The 14868-nt window shown below is 56.8% G+C and overlaps 1 protein-coding gene across 2 annotated transcripts; it reads left to right on the plus strand.

Moving 5' to 3' along the window:
• Positions 1-1232: 1232 nt before the first annotated feature.
• ZNF853 (zinc finger protein 853) lies at positions 1233-7616 on the plus strand. Of its 2 annotated transcripts, none has more exons than XM_082360148.1 (3): positions 1233-1931; positions 2717-2839; positions 5394-7616. In XM_082360148.1, the coding sequence occupies exons 2-3, from the start codon at positions 2755-2757 to the stop codon at positions 7460-7462; spliced, it is 2154 nt and encodes a 717-aa protein (XP_082216274.1). In that variant the 5' UTR covers positions 1233-1931; positions 2717-2754; the 3' UTR covers positions 7463-7616. The 2 variants fall into 2 exon arrangements, with proteins under 2 accessions (XP_082216274.1, XP_082216273.1); XM_082360147.1 differs by having other exon boundaries at positions 2722-2839.
• The last annotated feature ends 7252 nt before the right edge of the window (positions 7617-14868 follow it).

The raw sequence follows: 14868 nt of genomic DNA on the forward strand, positions 1-14868 counted from the left end.
GGAGAAGGCAGAGACAGCTCTGCCCTTGGCCCTCCCTGGGGAGCGGAAGGTGCACACCTGCCCTGTGCAGGAGGGAGATGCTCACTTATCCTCAGACACACGGCTAGTGGGGTGCAGTCCCCACCCCACAGATGGAAGGCAAAAATTGGCCTCATTACGTGGCTGGAAGAAGTCCCTGGGAACCCAGATTTTTCTGTCTCCAAAGCTAGGCTCTTACTGCACTTGTTCCGCAGAGGAGGAAGATGTGGCCCTGCCCTCTGGAGCTCCTAGTCTGAGGTGAAGCTGCCAGACAGAGTACAGGCAGTTCAGGCAAGGGCCAGAGGGGAAGCCCCAAACTCCGTTGCCTGAAGGGCCAGGAAGAATCCAGAAGTGGAACAAGGGGGCCACATGTGTGGCAGCTATGTGAGCATGGAGACAGTAAGGAGGGGAGGGGGCTGTGACCACATGAGGGCTCGTGTCCCCCTCCAGTGGGGCATTCCCATAGTCCACCCCAGGAGCAGCTCCCTACGGCCAGCTCTTTGGGTTTTGAGAGAACTGGAGTATCCCGATTTCAGGGGGAACTCGTCTCCAGATCAGAGAGACAGTGCAGTAAAGGGATGGGATGTTGAGATGGAGGGACCCCTGACCAGCCGGGAAGTGGCTAGGCACGTCCAGGGAGGCCGCTGCCAGGTGCTGCTGGGGAGGGGCTGGGGAGGGCAGAGGGTGGGGGTGGGGCAAGGGGCCTTGTGCACAGAGGAAGCGAGCAGCGGGCGCGGAGAGGGACGAGCTGACCAGGGTGGCCCGAGGGTGGCCCCTACGACGCCATCTGGTCCTTTGGGACCCACGCCCACCATCCTCGCTGCAACACTCCCCGCCCCCTCAGGCCTGTCCTCGCCACTCCAGGGTCCAGGACCGGGGGTCCAAGGTGAGGAGGGGGAGGCCTCTTCAGGCGGCCCGGGATGGGGCTTCACTAACTGAGTGTCATCTAATTGAGTGCTAATTAAGCCCAATTTGTACCCTGGCCTGGGGCGCCCTGAGGCCGTGCCTGCCCTTCACGGGGCGGCAGGGCCCCAGCTGGGAGCCTCCCGTTACAGTCCTGCGGCGACAGTCGCCAACCCCGGCGCGGACGCGCGCACCCAGGGATGCGGCGGGGCGAGTGGCCGGGTGGGGAAGGGTTAAGCCCACCGAGCTCGCGGCTGCCTAGAGCGGCGGCGGCGGCGGCAGCGGCGGCCGCGGCAGCGGGGGCCGGGGCGCGGGGCCGCGCGGGCGGCGGGCGGGGGACAGGATGCGGATGCCGGGGGGACTTCCTGTGCCGGCCCCCGCCGCCCCCGCCCCCGGCCCGGCCGCTGCCCGCACGGACGCACGGCCGGCGGGTTGCACGCTCGGGCGGGCGGGCGAGCGAACGGGGACCCCGGCCCGGCCGCGGCGCCCGCCGCCCGCGGGGCCCGGCGCAGGCTGCCCGCCCGCGGGCTCCCGGCACCTGTGGCCGCCGGCGGACCCCGGCCGGGCCCGCGCTGCCCCGGGCTGAAAAGACGCCGGTGGCACCCAGCCCCGCCGACCTCGGGCCGGGCCGTCCACCGGGGCCGCCCTCGGGGCCGCCCCGCAGCCCTGGGCGCCCGCGATGGTCCCGCACGGCCGGCCCTGAGCCCCGCGCTGGTTCGGGGCTCGGCCTCCTCCAGCCCCCACCCCAGGGAGCCGACACCAACTTCTGCTCTTGAACTCCGCTCTGCCCCCTTCTTTTGGCCCAGGGCGACCTCGGCAACCAGACCGCGGCAGACCCTCCTGAGTGCCCAGAAAGGCCCCGGGGTGGCCTGGCGCCTCCCCGGCACTTTCTGGATGGAGGCGCCTCGGGAAGGTGCTGGCTGAACGCTTTGGCCTTCACCTTCCAGCCCCTGCTGACCACACCTCCCCTAGTGCAGAGGCTGCGTGAGGAGCAGGAAATGCTGTACCAGGTGAGGCCCAGTGGGTAGGACACTGGGTGAACCTAGGGACGCTTCTCTTAAAGAGGCTTTGGACTGGATTCTGCAGGGCTAGGGAGACCTGGAGTCACCCTGTTAGGAGGGGAGGGAGGACTGGACATGGGCACACCTCTGCGGGGGCCAAGGTGGACGCAGGAGAGAGGCGGGGGCCCCTCCAGACCTCAGGACTGCCTGGGCACCGGGCCAGGCAGGCAGCCCGCTAGTTCCGTGGGTCGTGGTGCCCTGGAAACCTGCCTTCCTGGGAGCTGAGGTGGCACCTGGACCGACCCACATGGCCTGGCACCGCTGGTCTGCTGGCGGCCTGGGAAGGTGGGGTGAACCCCCAGAGCAGCCTGGGAGGCAGGAAGCCAGGGAATTGAACAGACTTGTCAGTGCTTGGAAGGGGGCTAGGGGAGTGTGAGATGGACAAGTCTCTCTTTTTTCTGCAGACTTCCCCAAATGTCCCTTCTGGGAGTGCAGCTAGCCACCTTAGTATCGTCCCTCAGTGACGCGCAGCTGCACGGGCTGCCCCGGGTGTGGGGCTGAATGTGGGCCCTGCACAAAGTCTGCAGAGGCGGGATTCCTTGTGCAGGCGAACGGGCTGGGGATCCAAGCCTCTAGGCCACCCCTGCTCATCCCTTTCCTGGCTGTGGACCACACGGTCCTCCTTTCCAGCAGGAGTGAGCTGCCAGCTCTGAGGGGCGTCGAGGGAGTTGGTGCCCCTGGGCCTGGGGCTCACAGCACTCCCACGCACCTGAACAGCTTCCTTCCTTCCTCAGCACAGCTGGCTCCCTGGGATCTCGGTCTGACTGCCAGGATGGAGGTAGGGCCAGCAACCAAGACCTTCGTGCTGGAGCTTCGGTGTCTTGAAGATGGGGGCTCAGGGCCTGACACCCTCTCAGGTGAGGGGCTGGGGGGGTGGCCTCTGACCTCCTAAACCAGGAGATGGTCCTTAGGTCCCCAGCGAGGATCCTTTGACGGAGCCCAGGCCTGCCACAGCTGGGAGGGAGCCCTGAATGGTGGCGGGCAGCCTGCTGTCCGGAGGGGCGCCCACCTGGCAGTTTCGGGGTGTGGAGGGCAGGCTGCACCCACTCACATCGGCAGGTTCACCTCGAGAGAGCAGTGGCTCTCTCAGGCTGCAGTCTTGCTGGTGAGGGCTGCTTGGCAGCGCAGATGTTCTCAGCCCCTGCCCCGGACCTGGATAAGTGCTGGCTGGGACCCTCTGCTGTTTCCCCAGGGCTCACACAGCCTCCATTTTCCTCCCACTTGTCCCTGGCTCCAGACTCAAGGTCCCAGATCGAATTCAGCGGCAGAGGGGCCCTCTTGTCATTGGCCGCGTGGCTTTTCTTTGGCCTCTGACCTCGTCCACTTTTCCTTGACCTCTGCTTCCATCCAGCTTTCTCCCCTCTTGCCCAGAGGCAACTGTGGCCCTGCAGAACCTTCCAAGACCCCGTCTCTCTCTGGGACCTGCTCTGGGCGAATCTTCCATGGTGGCCACACTCGTGGGACTCGAGTCCCTACTCTGGGCTTCGAGGGTGCTGAGTGAGGGGCTGGGGCAGGGTTGAACAGAGCATGAAAAGGACCAAGGGAACTGGAGGGGTTGGATGGGGATGTGTGGACTTAACTAGGACTCTTTTGGCTTTTTTTTTTTTTTTTTGCCCATGCTGCGCAGCTTGCAAGATCTTAGTTCCCTGACCAGGGATTGAACCCGCACCCTCAGCAGTGAAAGCTCCGAGTCCTAACCACCAGGGAATTCCCAGGACTCTTTTGGCTTAAATATTTAACTGACAAAAATCTCACGAGAGCAGACACATCAGGTGACACTTAAGTATACGTTTACTACAACATTGTTGTTAACAATGTTTAAAATGCCATAAGAAGTCGGGAGTGGCCGTATGGTCAAGCACTGTCCTAGAAATGAGAGGACCCACACAGAGGTGTGATGTGTCCCTGCTGCCCCCAGAGGTGGTGGGAGAAGGGAGTGTCCATGTGACCTTCGATTTGCCGAGAAAACAGGTTTTCATGGCTGTCTTCCCTCCCTTCCTGCATACTCCCACCTGGTGTGAGTGTATAGGAAAAATGCATTCATTGGTCCATTAGTCTAAGCAAAGGTTATTGGGAATAGTTTCCTAAAAGGGAATTATTTACATGTAGATATCCCTTGGCTTTATTAATTCAATATACTCCTGGAAAAGTAGCCAGAAAACAAAATTTACAAAATCAAACCTCTACTTTCCATTACAAAATTGAAAAGATGATATTGTAGGAAGAACAGATGTTGAAATCCGACTTGGGAATGGAGAAAGACTCTTCGGATTTTCTGATAACACAGCAGGAATGCTCAAAGTGAGAAACTGCATGTGGGTTTTGTGAAACAGCAACGGAATGAGTCCTGTTTAGCTGAGCTTACACTACGTCCTGTACCGTGCTGGGGCTGTACATTTATCCCCTCTAATTCTCACGATTTCCCTGAAAGGGATTTGTCTCCTTTAGCAGATGGGGAAATTCAGGTTCCCAGAGGTTAAGTAATTGGCCAGTTGCCATGTTGACTTGGGGCTGTGAGTTGGTCCTTTCCATCCCAGAATAACAATCTAAAACACTTCCAGCCTAAGGACTGTTTCAGATGGAGCTAGTTATATCCTCAGTATTTCCAAACTGTTTGTTAGTTTTCAAACCCATTCCAAACCCACAGGGAGAGGAATTTTTCAAGCACCTGCTAGGGGTAATGTCAGGGCTCTTCCTGCTTCACTCATCAAGCTGTTGGTGTGGGTGTCCCTAAGCTATGTTACAGACAAGGAGGGCCCTGAACCTGCAGGAGGTTAGACAGCTGCTAACTGGTAGAGTTTTTCTGAACTGAGGACTTCCGACCTGGAAACCTCGCGTTCTCTCTGACACTTTGGTGACGTTTAGAAACTGCTGCAGAAACACTTCCAGGCAGCCTTACAGAAATTCTTTATTATGTACAGAGAAGGTGAGTTCCATTTATTTGAGGTGTGACCTTAACTGAGGTCTGAGTTCAGCATGGGCTTGTGGCTTAGCCGTGGGAATGGCTGCTTCACTGTTTCCTACTGGATGGCGGTTAAGCCCGAAGGACTTCTCAGGGAGTGGTGTTGGGGAGCCGCAGGCACCCACGGTGGTGTCACTGCCAAGGTCTAAGGCATGGAGCCTGTGTGGAAGAAGGCCCAGAGGAGAGGTCAGGGGGCTGGGGTCCAGAGTGATGTGACCAGCTGTCCCTGGGGCACACTTCCAAGCCAACTCCGCACCTCTGGGCATTTCCGTTTCTACCATGCCGCCATTGTCACTTGGTCCAGTGTTTTGGGGTCCCTGCTGAGGCCTCGGGAGTGTATCGTAGAGTGACTGTACACGGGGCAGGGTAAGGGGGGAGATCCTGGGAGTCTGGATCGGAGAGCTGCCTGTAGATCTTTCTCTCCTGGCTTCCTGCCATTTCCACTACAGGTGGCAGCGGTGGGAGTGAGAGTCAGGAGGAGGAAGAAGCTCAGGAGAGGAACAGCAGCCCACCGCGGCCAGCAGTCTCAGCCCCGACGGGGGCTGGTGCAACCGCTGAGGGAGCCCCGCCAGAACAGCAGGAGTTGCAACCCCAACAGTTAGAACAGCAGCCAGAGCTGCAGCAGCAGCCACAGCAGGAGCAGCTGCAACAGCTGCAGCCACGAGATCAAGTGTCAGGACATCAGCCAAACTTGCAGCAGCAACAGCAGCAGCAAGACGGGCAAGAGCAGCCGCCTCGACCACAGCCGGAAGAACCCCAATCTGTGCAACAGGAGCCACTGAAACCACAGCTGCAGCTGATGCAACAGCAGAAACAGTTACAAGAGCAGCACAGGCAAGAGCACCAGCTGTCACAGCAACAGCAGGAACAGTTCCAGCAGCAGCAAGATGGGCAACAGCAGCTGCCTCGACAGCAGCCAGAACTACAGGAAAATCCCCAATCTGTGCAATATGAGCAGCGGAAACCACAGCCGCAGCGGCTGCAACAGCAGGAACAATCACAGGAGCGGCAAGTGCAAGAACAGCAGCTGTCACAGCAACAGCGGGAACAGTTACAATCTCAGCAGCTGCCACCACAACAGCAGCAGTTGCAACAGCAGTTACAGCAGGAACAGTCACAGCTGCAGCAGCAGGAACAGTTACAGCAACAGCAGACACAGTTACAACCACAGCAGGAACAGTTACAGCTGCAGCAGCAGCAACAGTTACAGCTGCAGCAGCAACAGTTACAGCAGCAGCAGCAGCTGCAGCAGCAACAGTTACAGCTGCAGCAGCAGGAACAGTTGCAGCAGCTGCAGCAGCAACAATTGCAGCAGCAGCGGCTGTTGCAGCAGCAGCAAGAACAGTTACAGCAGCAGCTGTTGCAGCAGCAGCAAGAGCAGTTGCAGCTATTGCAGCAGCAGCAAGAACAGTTACAGCAGCAGCTGTTGCAGCAGCAGCAGTTACAGCAGCAGCAGCTGCTGCAGCAGCAGCAAGAACAGTTGCAGCAGCAGCAGCTGCAGCCCCGGCCACTGGAGCCGGAGGAGGAGGAGGAGGAAGAGGTGGAGCTGGAGCTCCTGCCGGTGGACCTGGGGTCGGAGCAGGAGCTGGCGCGGCAGCAGGAGCTGGAGCGGCAGCAGGAGCTGGAGCGGCAGCAGGAACAGCGGCAGCTGCAGCTCAAACTGCAGGAGCAACTGCAGCAGCTGGAGAAGCAGCTGGAGCAGCAGGAGGTGCAGCTGGAGCTGAGCCCGGTGGAGCTGGGGGCCCCGCCGCCGGAGCTGCAGCTGGAGCTGACCCCCGTGCCGCCGGAGCTGCAGCTGGAGCTGGTGCCCGCCGCGGGGGGCGGCGCTGCCGCCGTCCCGGGGACGCCCGCCGCGGTCGTGGTGGCGCCCCCGGGCTACGTGGTGCTGCAGGAGCTCATGGTGCTGCCGGCCGTGTCGGCGCCCTCGGTGGTGGCCATCCCGGGCCCGGCGGGCAGCGCGGCCCTGACGCCGGCCCGGCAGCGGCGGCGGCGGCGCGCCCGGGACCGGCCGACCATCTGCGGGGAGTGCGGCAAGGGCTTCAGCCGCAGCACGGACCTGGTGCGGCACCAGGCCACGCACACGGGCGAGCGGCCGCACCGCTGCGGCGAGTGCGGCAAGAGCTTCTCGCAGCACTCGAATCTGGTAACGCACCAGCGCATCCACACGGGCGAGAAGCCCTACGCGTGCCCGTACTGCGCCAAGCGCTTCAGCGAGAGCTCGGCGCTCGTGCAGCACCAGCGCACGCACACGGGCGAGCGGCCCTACGCCTGCGGCGACTGCGGCAAGCGCTTCAGCGTCTCGTCCAACCTGCTGCGCCACCGCCGCACGCACTCGGGCGAGCGGCCTTACGTGTGCGAGGACTGCGGCGAGCGCTTCCGCCACAAGGTGCAGATCCGCCGCCACGAGCGCCAGCTGCACGGCGCCGGGCGCTCCCGGGGCCTGGGCCTGCTCCGCGGCGCGCGCGCGGCCGCCGGCGGGGCCCCGCGCGCCGAGCAGGCTGCGGACAAGGCGCCGTGACCCCGGGCGGGGGCCGAGGTCGGGGAGGGCGCCGCTTCCCCTTGCCCCCCACCCGGGAAGCGCCGCGCCCGCTAGGACGTCCTGACCCAGTTCCGGGGTCTCGGGACGTCCTGGAATATCGCCGGGAAAAGGCTGCCATCCTTCTCCCGGGTCAACTGAGTGGTCGGACGGGTTCACCCTCAGAAACACTCCGCAGGAGAAAGTCGACGAGGCTAAAACAGCACGGATGTTGCACATCAGTACAAACAGCACACGGTTCAAATTCGGCATCGGGTACCGATGGGTGAGAAGTCGGTCAGGGAAGCCTCCCTGGGAAAATTGGACTTACTGGAGATGAGAGCCGCAGGGGAAAAATTCCAATGACAAGACGAGACAGTGGGTGACGTTCGACAGAGCTCGAACACTGACCAGGGAGTCCGATATACGTGGTACAACGCACGTGAAAAGGATTTGGTCCTGGTGAAAATTATTTCATGGGAAAAAAAGGAAATGTATCTGCACTACGTAGAAAACTGATCAAGGCATTAAATTGTCCTCAGTGGCATTTGCCTTGAAAATACTTCCTAGAATGAAAATTCATCAGGGTGGATAAAATCCTGATTAAAATGTTTGTGTTCATAAACACAGGGTCCGAGTGTCCGCTGGGTCAATGTGCAAACGCCAGGAAGTCCACTCTGGCCGAAGGTGAAACCTTCCCTCCAGGGCCACCCAGGCAAGCCTCAGGCTGGCTCTAGGCCTCTTTGCTGCCGTGTTCCCATGCCCGCAGCCGCTCCCTAATGCCTCTTGAATAGAAGCCTGGGGCTGAAGCAGAGGGCATTCTGGGAGTGCTGTCCAAGGTCCTAAGGGGTGGTCCCTCCATCCTTCCCAAAGAGCTCCGGGTAGCCCCACGCTAGCCTCCCTTCTCAGATGCCTGTCCAGGGACTGAGGCTCTGGGGTCGGGGCCTTGAGACGCAGGGGCAGGTTCTCCCGGGCCAGGCTGTGCAGAGTAGACCCTGCCTCATCGCCAGGAGTCAAAGGGAGAATGTCAGGGACAAGGATTGGAGGCAACAGAAATGCTCTTTATGACAATTTTGTAAACATCTGGGGCTCAGTCAAAGCAGCAGCAATCATGATGCCTTGTGGGAAGGCAAGATGATGCCAGGGGCGGGGGGCACCTGCCACCTCAGGCCCCCAAGCCCTTCCTGCTCTCGACTCCCCCGTGCAGCTCCTTAGATGCTGCCCTGCTGTCCTTCCTGCTTCTCCTTTACTAACAGAGCCTGCTACGTTTTACAGATGTGTTGGTAAGTGAGAAACAAACAATGAAAAATAAATAAAAATGAGGAAATACCTTGTCCTGCCTGTGTTTTCACCTCTGGGTTGTATGGGGCTTCGTTTCTCTGGCACATTTTCCTGGTCGCTCTAGAAGCAAGGGACTCAGTATTCAGGCCCGTGTCCAGTGCTCCTCACCCTACAGCCTTCCTTCTAGCCTGAGACCCTTGGTGGGGGATGGGCTCATTCAGTAAAACCCTCCTGGGAGCAATGAGGACCAGAGAGCGGACGCTGGAGGAAGGCGGTTTTGGCGTCTCCATGGCCTTAATAAATCACTCACACGTAGACCCTGTTTTAAGGTCTGCTCCTGGGGAGCCCACCTTAAGACTGACGGTGTTGACAGCGGTCTTAGCAAGTGGAGTCTAAAGTGGGGACCCTGGGCTTGGACCACTCGCCCATTGTAGCAACAGGGGCCCCCTTGTGGATGGTGACCCCTGGCCACTATACTGATGGACAGGACAGGATGCCAGGTGAGAGGGGATGCCCCAACTCATGCGGTATCTCGAGCACTTCAGAGATGTGAGAAATGGTTATTATAGGTACTGTGGAATTGGTTGGTTTTGCTGAGCACCATTAAAGCCACGATGAGGATAAAAGAGAGGCTCGGGACCACAGTTATCAACTGAAGGCACAGAGAGACCATCAGAAGGCCTCCATGCAGTATTTAAAGGGACTCAGTTCTTTCTGCCAAGCGTCGACTACCAAGGACTAAGCACAAGGCGTAATGCAAGAGTAGTGAAGCTTCTGGCTTGGATCGGGGTATCTGGGCAATGACCTTGAGAACACCAAGCCCCAACATTCCCCTCAACTCTGGGCAGCAGATGTGACCCGATTTCCCTTGCTAGAAACACCAGCTGTGCCTCTTACCTTGTCCAGAGACCATGCAGAGGTCTGGTTGAGGCAGATGTCTTTCAAGACAATACTTGCCCTCCTATAATGAGGTTCTAGGCCCGGCGCGGCCTGGCTGGGGCAGCGCTGGCTCTGCCAAGGAAGGGAAGGGATTATTCACCAAAGGACCTGCAAGTCCTGGCTAATACCTACCGGCGGGAACAAGGGAAGCACACCTAGGAGTGGATCTGGAGGTTGAGGGGCTGGGAGTGGGTGGCATATTAGCCTGGAGATTGAGACACACCTCTGTGTCCCCCTGGGTAGTGCCCTGGCAAGGGCACCCGGAGCTGGTCCTACTGCTCTGCTGAAATGACCACTGGAAGCTTGGACATGACGATGGTCCACAATAAGTGAGCTGGGGTTGCCAGGACTGCCTGGGCAGAGTGTTGAGTTAAAGTATCGGAAGTCTGGAGAAAATAGATGTTTTATTCCAAAGAACCCATTGTTGACTATGCTCTGGGAGAGCCCAGAGGACCTTCCCTCCCCGAGGAGATAAGCAATGTGCAGGTGAGAAGGCACTGGCTTCATTCAGGAGCTGAGCAGAGGCTGCTGTCTGTAGACCTGGGCTGGCATTAGAAGTGCCTTCACGGAACTGGACTCTCTCTCGTGTCAACAGGGTGGCAGCATCCTTGGAGTGGCAGCGGCCAGCTGTAATGCTTAACTACCAGGACAAGGCGGACATAGTTACTGGAATGGGCAGTAAGCTTGGGATGGTGACCAGAAGGCCCAGGCCTGAAGGGATCCATGGTGATGGGTAGCAGACAATGGTGTTCCCAGGGACAAGATGGGTGAACAGCCAACTAGGCTATTGCTTGATTTATATTAAAAAAAAAAAAAAAGTGGTGACCTTGAAGGCCAATGTCAGCTTCCCCAATGGAAAGTCACAATCTCTTTCCCAGTTCCTAGATCTGAGCCAGTTCTGAGCCAGAGCCCACTGATCACCGGAGAAGCCGGCCCCCTGGGGAAGGACTTTACGATGCAACAGTTCCCAGTATTCGTATAGAGTAGTGTTTCCTTGGTCCTTCCCCCAAATAGACCTGGGTCCATTTCCCTGAGCAACCATTCACTGAGAGGACAAGGGTATCCAGATCTTTCAAGCAAGGGCTCTGGCCCCTTGGGGGTAAAGTTCTGAGTAACCCCATCAGACAAGCCACCTAGGCCAGCAGAGATGCTAAAGGCAAGGATGGGGAAGATGAGAAGCATCAGCTGGGGCCTCAGGGGCTGTACGTGACCCCACCAGCCCTTCTCCAGTCAGCGTTCTCCACCCAGAGTGGAATTCTCATGGGACGCGAGTGGATCTGTGTGGGTTAAGGAGGGCCCGGGACAGATGTTGATTCTCTGCCCACCTCTCCTTGGACGGGTCCTTACAGACGTACGGTCCCCCCATCCCGCCCCACCTAGCTTCCCACAGCAGCACCTGTGGGGGAAGGGGACGGAGCTCCTAACTCTGAGGAGTGTGGGAGTGTGAAAGCCCAGCTCCCTCCTCAGGTCAGGACAAGGCTGTGGCACCACTTCTCCCCCTGAGGAGCCCTGGGATGCCATGGAAGCTTCCTTCCCTCTGTGTGGCTGTGCCTGAGCCCTCCCTCCCCCTCACTCCCCTTCCCTGTGCTGCGTCCCCCTCTCTCACCAGCTTCCCCTGGCGGCATTTCCTTGAGTAACCACTGGTGCGCAAATGGTCTTCCGTGGTCTGGTCCTGGGAAACCTCAGACAGGTGCCAAGACAGGAGGGGAGGCGAAGCTGGTGGGCGGGCGAAGGTTGTTCTGGCGGCAGGGTGAACAGGCATCGCTGAAGAGCTCAGAACCCAGGGGGAGAGGGAGACACAGTGGGATGGGCCGCGGGGACAGAGCCACGAGCTCTGCCACGGGGACCCAAGTGGCTTCACGGGAGAAGTCTTCCTGGGTCAGAAGGTGTCTTTTTGGTTTTTGTTGTTGTTGTTTTCTGGCCACGCAGCATGTGGGATCTTAGTTCCCCGACCAATTCCACGCCCCCTGCAGTGGAAGCTTGGAGTCTTAACTGCTGGACCGCCAGGGAAGTCCCAGAAGGTGTTTGCAAGGTGAGGGCTGGAGGGACAGCGGGGCTGGCTGTGGGGTGGGAAGCATCCAGACGGAAGTCACGCTGTGTGTGAAGGATCAGAGCCGGAGAAGCTCTGGATGTGGTTAGGAATGAGGATCTCCAAGGGTTTCCCGAGGGCCAGACGGAGGTGCTATGGGAGACAGTTGTTGGGCTGAGGGGGTGGGCTGGGCAGGGGCTACAGTTTGTGGAATCACATGATTTTCAAGCCAAGAAGCTTATATTTAACCCTATGGATCAGGTTTCCCATACCTTGGACACTGGCATATTGTATCTATTATATTCACCTGTACTGCCATTGTCGTAATATTTGTCTTAAATGACTGATTTTGTTCTTAAACAGATGTATGTGAAAAGGGAACTGGGTTTCACCAGTACAGATGGAAGGCCAGTGGGGCAGCTCTGTGTGTCAGCTGGGTTGAGCCAACCACGTTTCCCAGAATCCCCTTTTCTGTCTCTGGTTAAGGAGGCCACACTCGGGGGCCTGCTGGGGGCAAAGAGAACACACACTGGGTGTGCAAGAAAGCAGTTCTAAATACAGTTACAACCACGTGACCCGCTGCACAAACCAGGGCTGTAATAGTTCTCAGCGTTCCGCCCTTATTTTGATGTGAATCTGTTCATTTACATATTAACCATTGTCTCCCTTTCCTTCTCCCATTTCTCTACCGTCTCACATAAAATACAGTCATAGTAGTTAATTTCATAGCTCAGTATTTAAGTTACAGAGAATTAAAGGTAGAAGGGAAATGACGGCACCCAAAGATGGATAAAGGGACTTTGTGTCCTCTGCGGGAAGGAGTTGGTGTGCTTTGGTTACACGGGAGTGGTCGCACCATTGTAGGTGGACTGGTGTGTCTGCTGGTTAGGTAAGGTTTGTGGTTGTGGTTTCACACACCTCTGAGGCCATGTTAGTGATGGCGCTGTGATCCATTTTCATCACATCCTCTCCCTTACGCTGTAAGAATTCCCTGTTGAACCACGGATCTCTGATGGGCTTCACAGGAAAAAAACCAACCAGTCACACTTAAAAATAGAGAGCACACGTCTGATTTTAATTCCCAACAATATAACAATATAATTCCCAACAGTAGAAAACATATATATATATATATATATATATATATACACACATACATATATATACATATATATATGTATGTATCTATATCTCACATCTAAGCAATCATCTTCAGGACGTGGCATTTCCACTTAGCACTGGGAGGACATGTGTGACGCTGAGATGGGAAATTCACAAAAGTTCCGCCGTTCATCCCGGCTCCCTTGGAAGGCCACCTGCAGAGACCCCCGAGTCTCCACTGGCAGAGCCTCTTCCTGGAGTCCTGAGAGTTTGCACAGCTGTCCTCTCCCCATCTTCTCTCCCAGAACCCATGGGTTTCCAGCAGCATCCTTGAAGGTGACTGCAGGGTTGAGATTGAAGGCCTCCTTACTTGTATGGACAAAACTCCACCAGGAAGCCCAGCCATGAACAATCTCGGGGGACACTCTCCTTCTGACTCCCATGCTGGGTTCTCTGCTCCACGGCTAAATGTGGGCAGGTTCCAGGGTCTGTCGGAGTCTGCTCCTTCCCTGTCCACAACCTTACACCAGGCGGCCTCGCCTAGCCCCCTGCCTTAATTACCATCCCTTTGCCCCAGACTCCCAATATGGCTCTGACTTCTCCCCAGAATTTCTCAGCATCTCTCCCACCCCTACTTGACTTCTCCATTCCAATAGCATCTTAGACTACCTAGGCCTGCCCTCTGTGCCTGCTGTCCCCGGGATGACTCCTGAGTCCTGAAGCCAGCCAAGTGTGGACCCTGGAAGGCCCATGAGCCAGGCCCTGCCACTGGGGTTCCTGCCCAATACTGATCCCCGCCTTCCCCTCTCCTAACCCTCCCCTACCTTGCTCTTGCCAGTTTCCCTCCTGAGTCCTAACCCTAACCCTAACCCTAAGTCACGGAGGAACTCTGCTTTTCTGGGTTTATATCACATCTTGGCCGTTCTGTGCTGGCAGCCAGCTAGACCTGACTAATTCATATGTGTTGGGAGACATCAAAGGAAAACATAGAGACAAGAACATTACGAAAAGGAGTCTTCCTTGGGGAATTTTGTAAAGCAGTCCAGACCTTACAAGGCTGGCTTATCAAGTGAAAAAAATACAGTGGGAAAAATTTTTTAACCCCCCAAATTACTGAGTATAATTAGTCTCAATTTTTCATATAATGATCATATCTGCAAGGGTTTGCAAAAGGTAGGGAGAAGGTTGTTTCTATGAGGGAGTCAGGCTAGGACTCAAGGTTTTACCTATTTTAGGCACTAGTGTGAGACAGAGGGACCAGGTAAGAAGTCCTTCCTGTCTCTTTGGGATGTGTTAGTCACAATAATGGCAGTAGGGCAGGGTGTCATTCTTCTTCTTAGCAATCAGGTAAATATCTCTCTGGGCTGACCCTTGGGCTGTATTTGTGCCATATAAGGGGCTGGCTGGCTGAGCCCAGAAGTCTCTGGTAGAACAGAGAATCTCCAGGGAATAAGATAAAGTCAGACTTTGAGTCAGCCTGCCGTCTTTCAGAAACTAGCAACGGTCCTCCAGTGAGGACTTGGGGATTGGAATTCTAGTCACCAGTTACTATGTGACAACTTTCCTTGCCTTTAGAATGTGAGCAAGAGGGTCTATTGTTCTGGGTTATTGTGTGTCAAACAGGTAAAATAATATGTGCGAATGAACCTGGCATACAGTAGACAGTTGGAATATGTTTGTTACATTGAAAGCAAGAGACCAACACATACTCTTTCCTCTGGTTGGATTTTCTATGAGATAAGGCTTTCTACTATTCCAAGATTGAAAAGTTTAGACACTGTAGAAATGAAGACTTTGTGAGGCCCCCAGATGGTAGAAAGGCAGAGTGATGCCCTTAGGATTCTCCCTTGCAGGTAGGGCCTGGTAGGGCTCCCAGGTAACTTTATCCATCCTGTGACATCAGCCACCACCCAGGCATCTCCCCAAAGCCCTGGACCTGAGGACTCATTGGTCTCCCAGACTTGGATGTTCCAAAGATCTAAAGCTCAATCAGGCCACACGGAGCTCTCAATCCCTGGCCAAGCCTGTACCTCCTGATTTCTCCCTTCAGTGGCTGGCA

The sequence above is a fragment of the Balaenoptera borealis genome (genome assembly GCF_965194805.1).
Source record: "Balaenoptera borealis genome assembly, chromosome: 16".
NCBI lineage: Eukaryota > Metazoa > Chordata > Mammalia > Artiodactyla > Balaenopteridae > Balaenoptera > Balaenoptera borealis.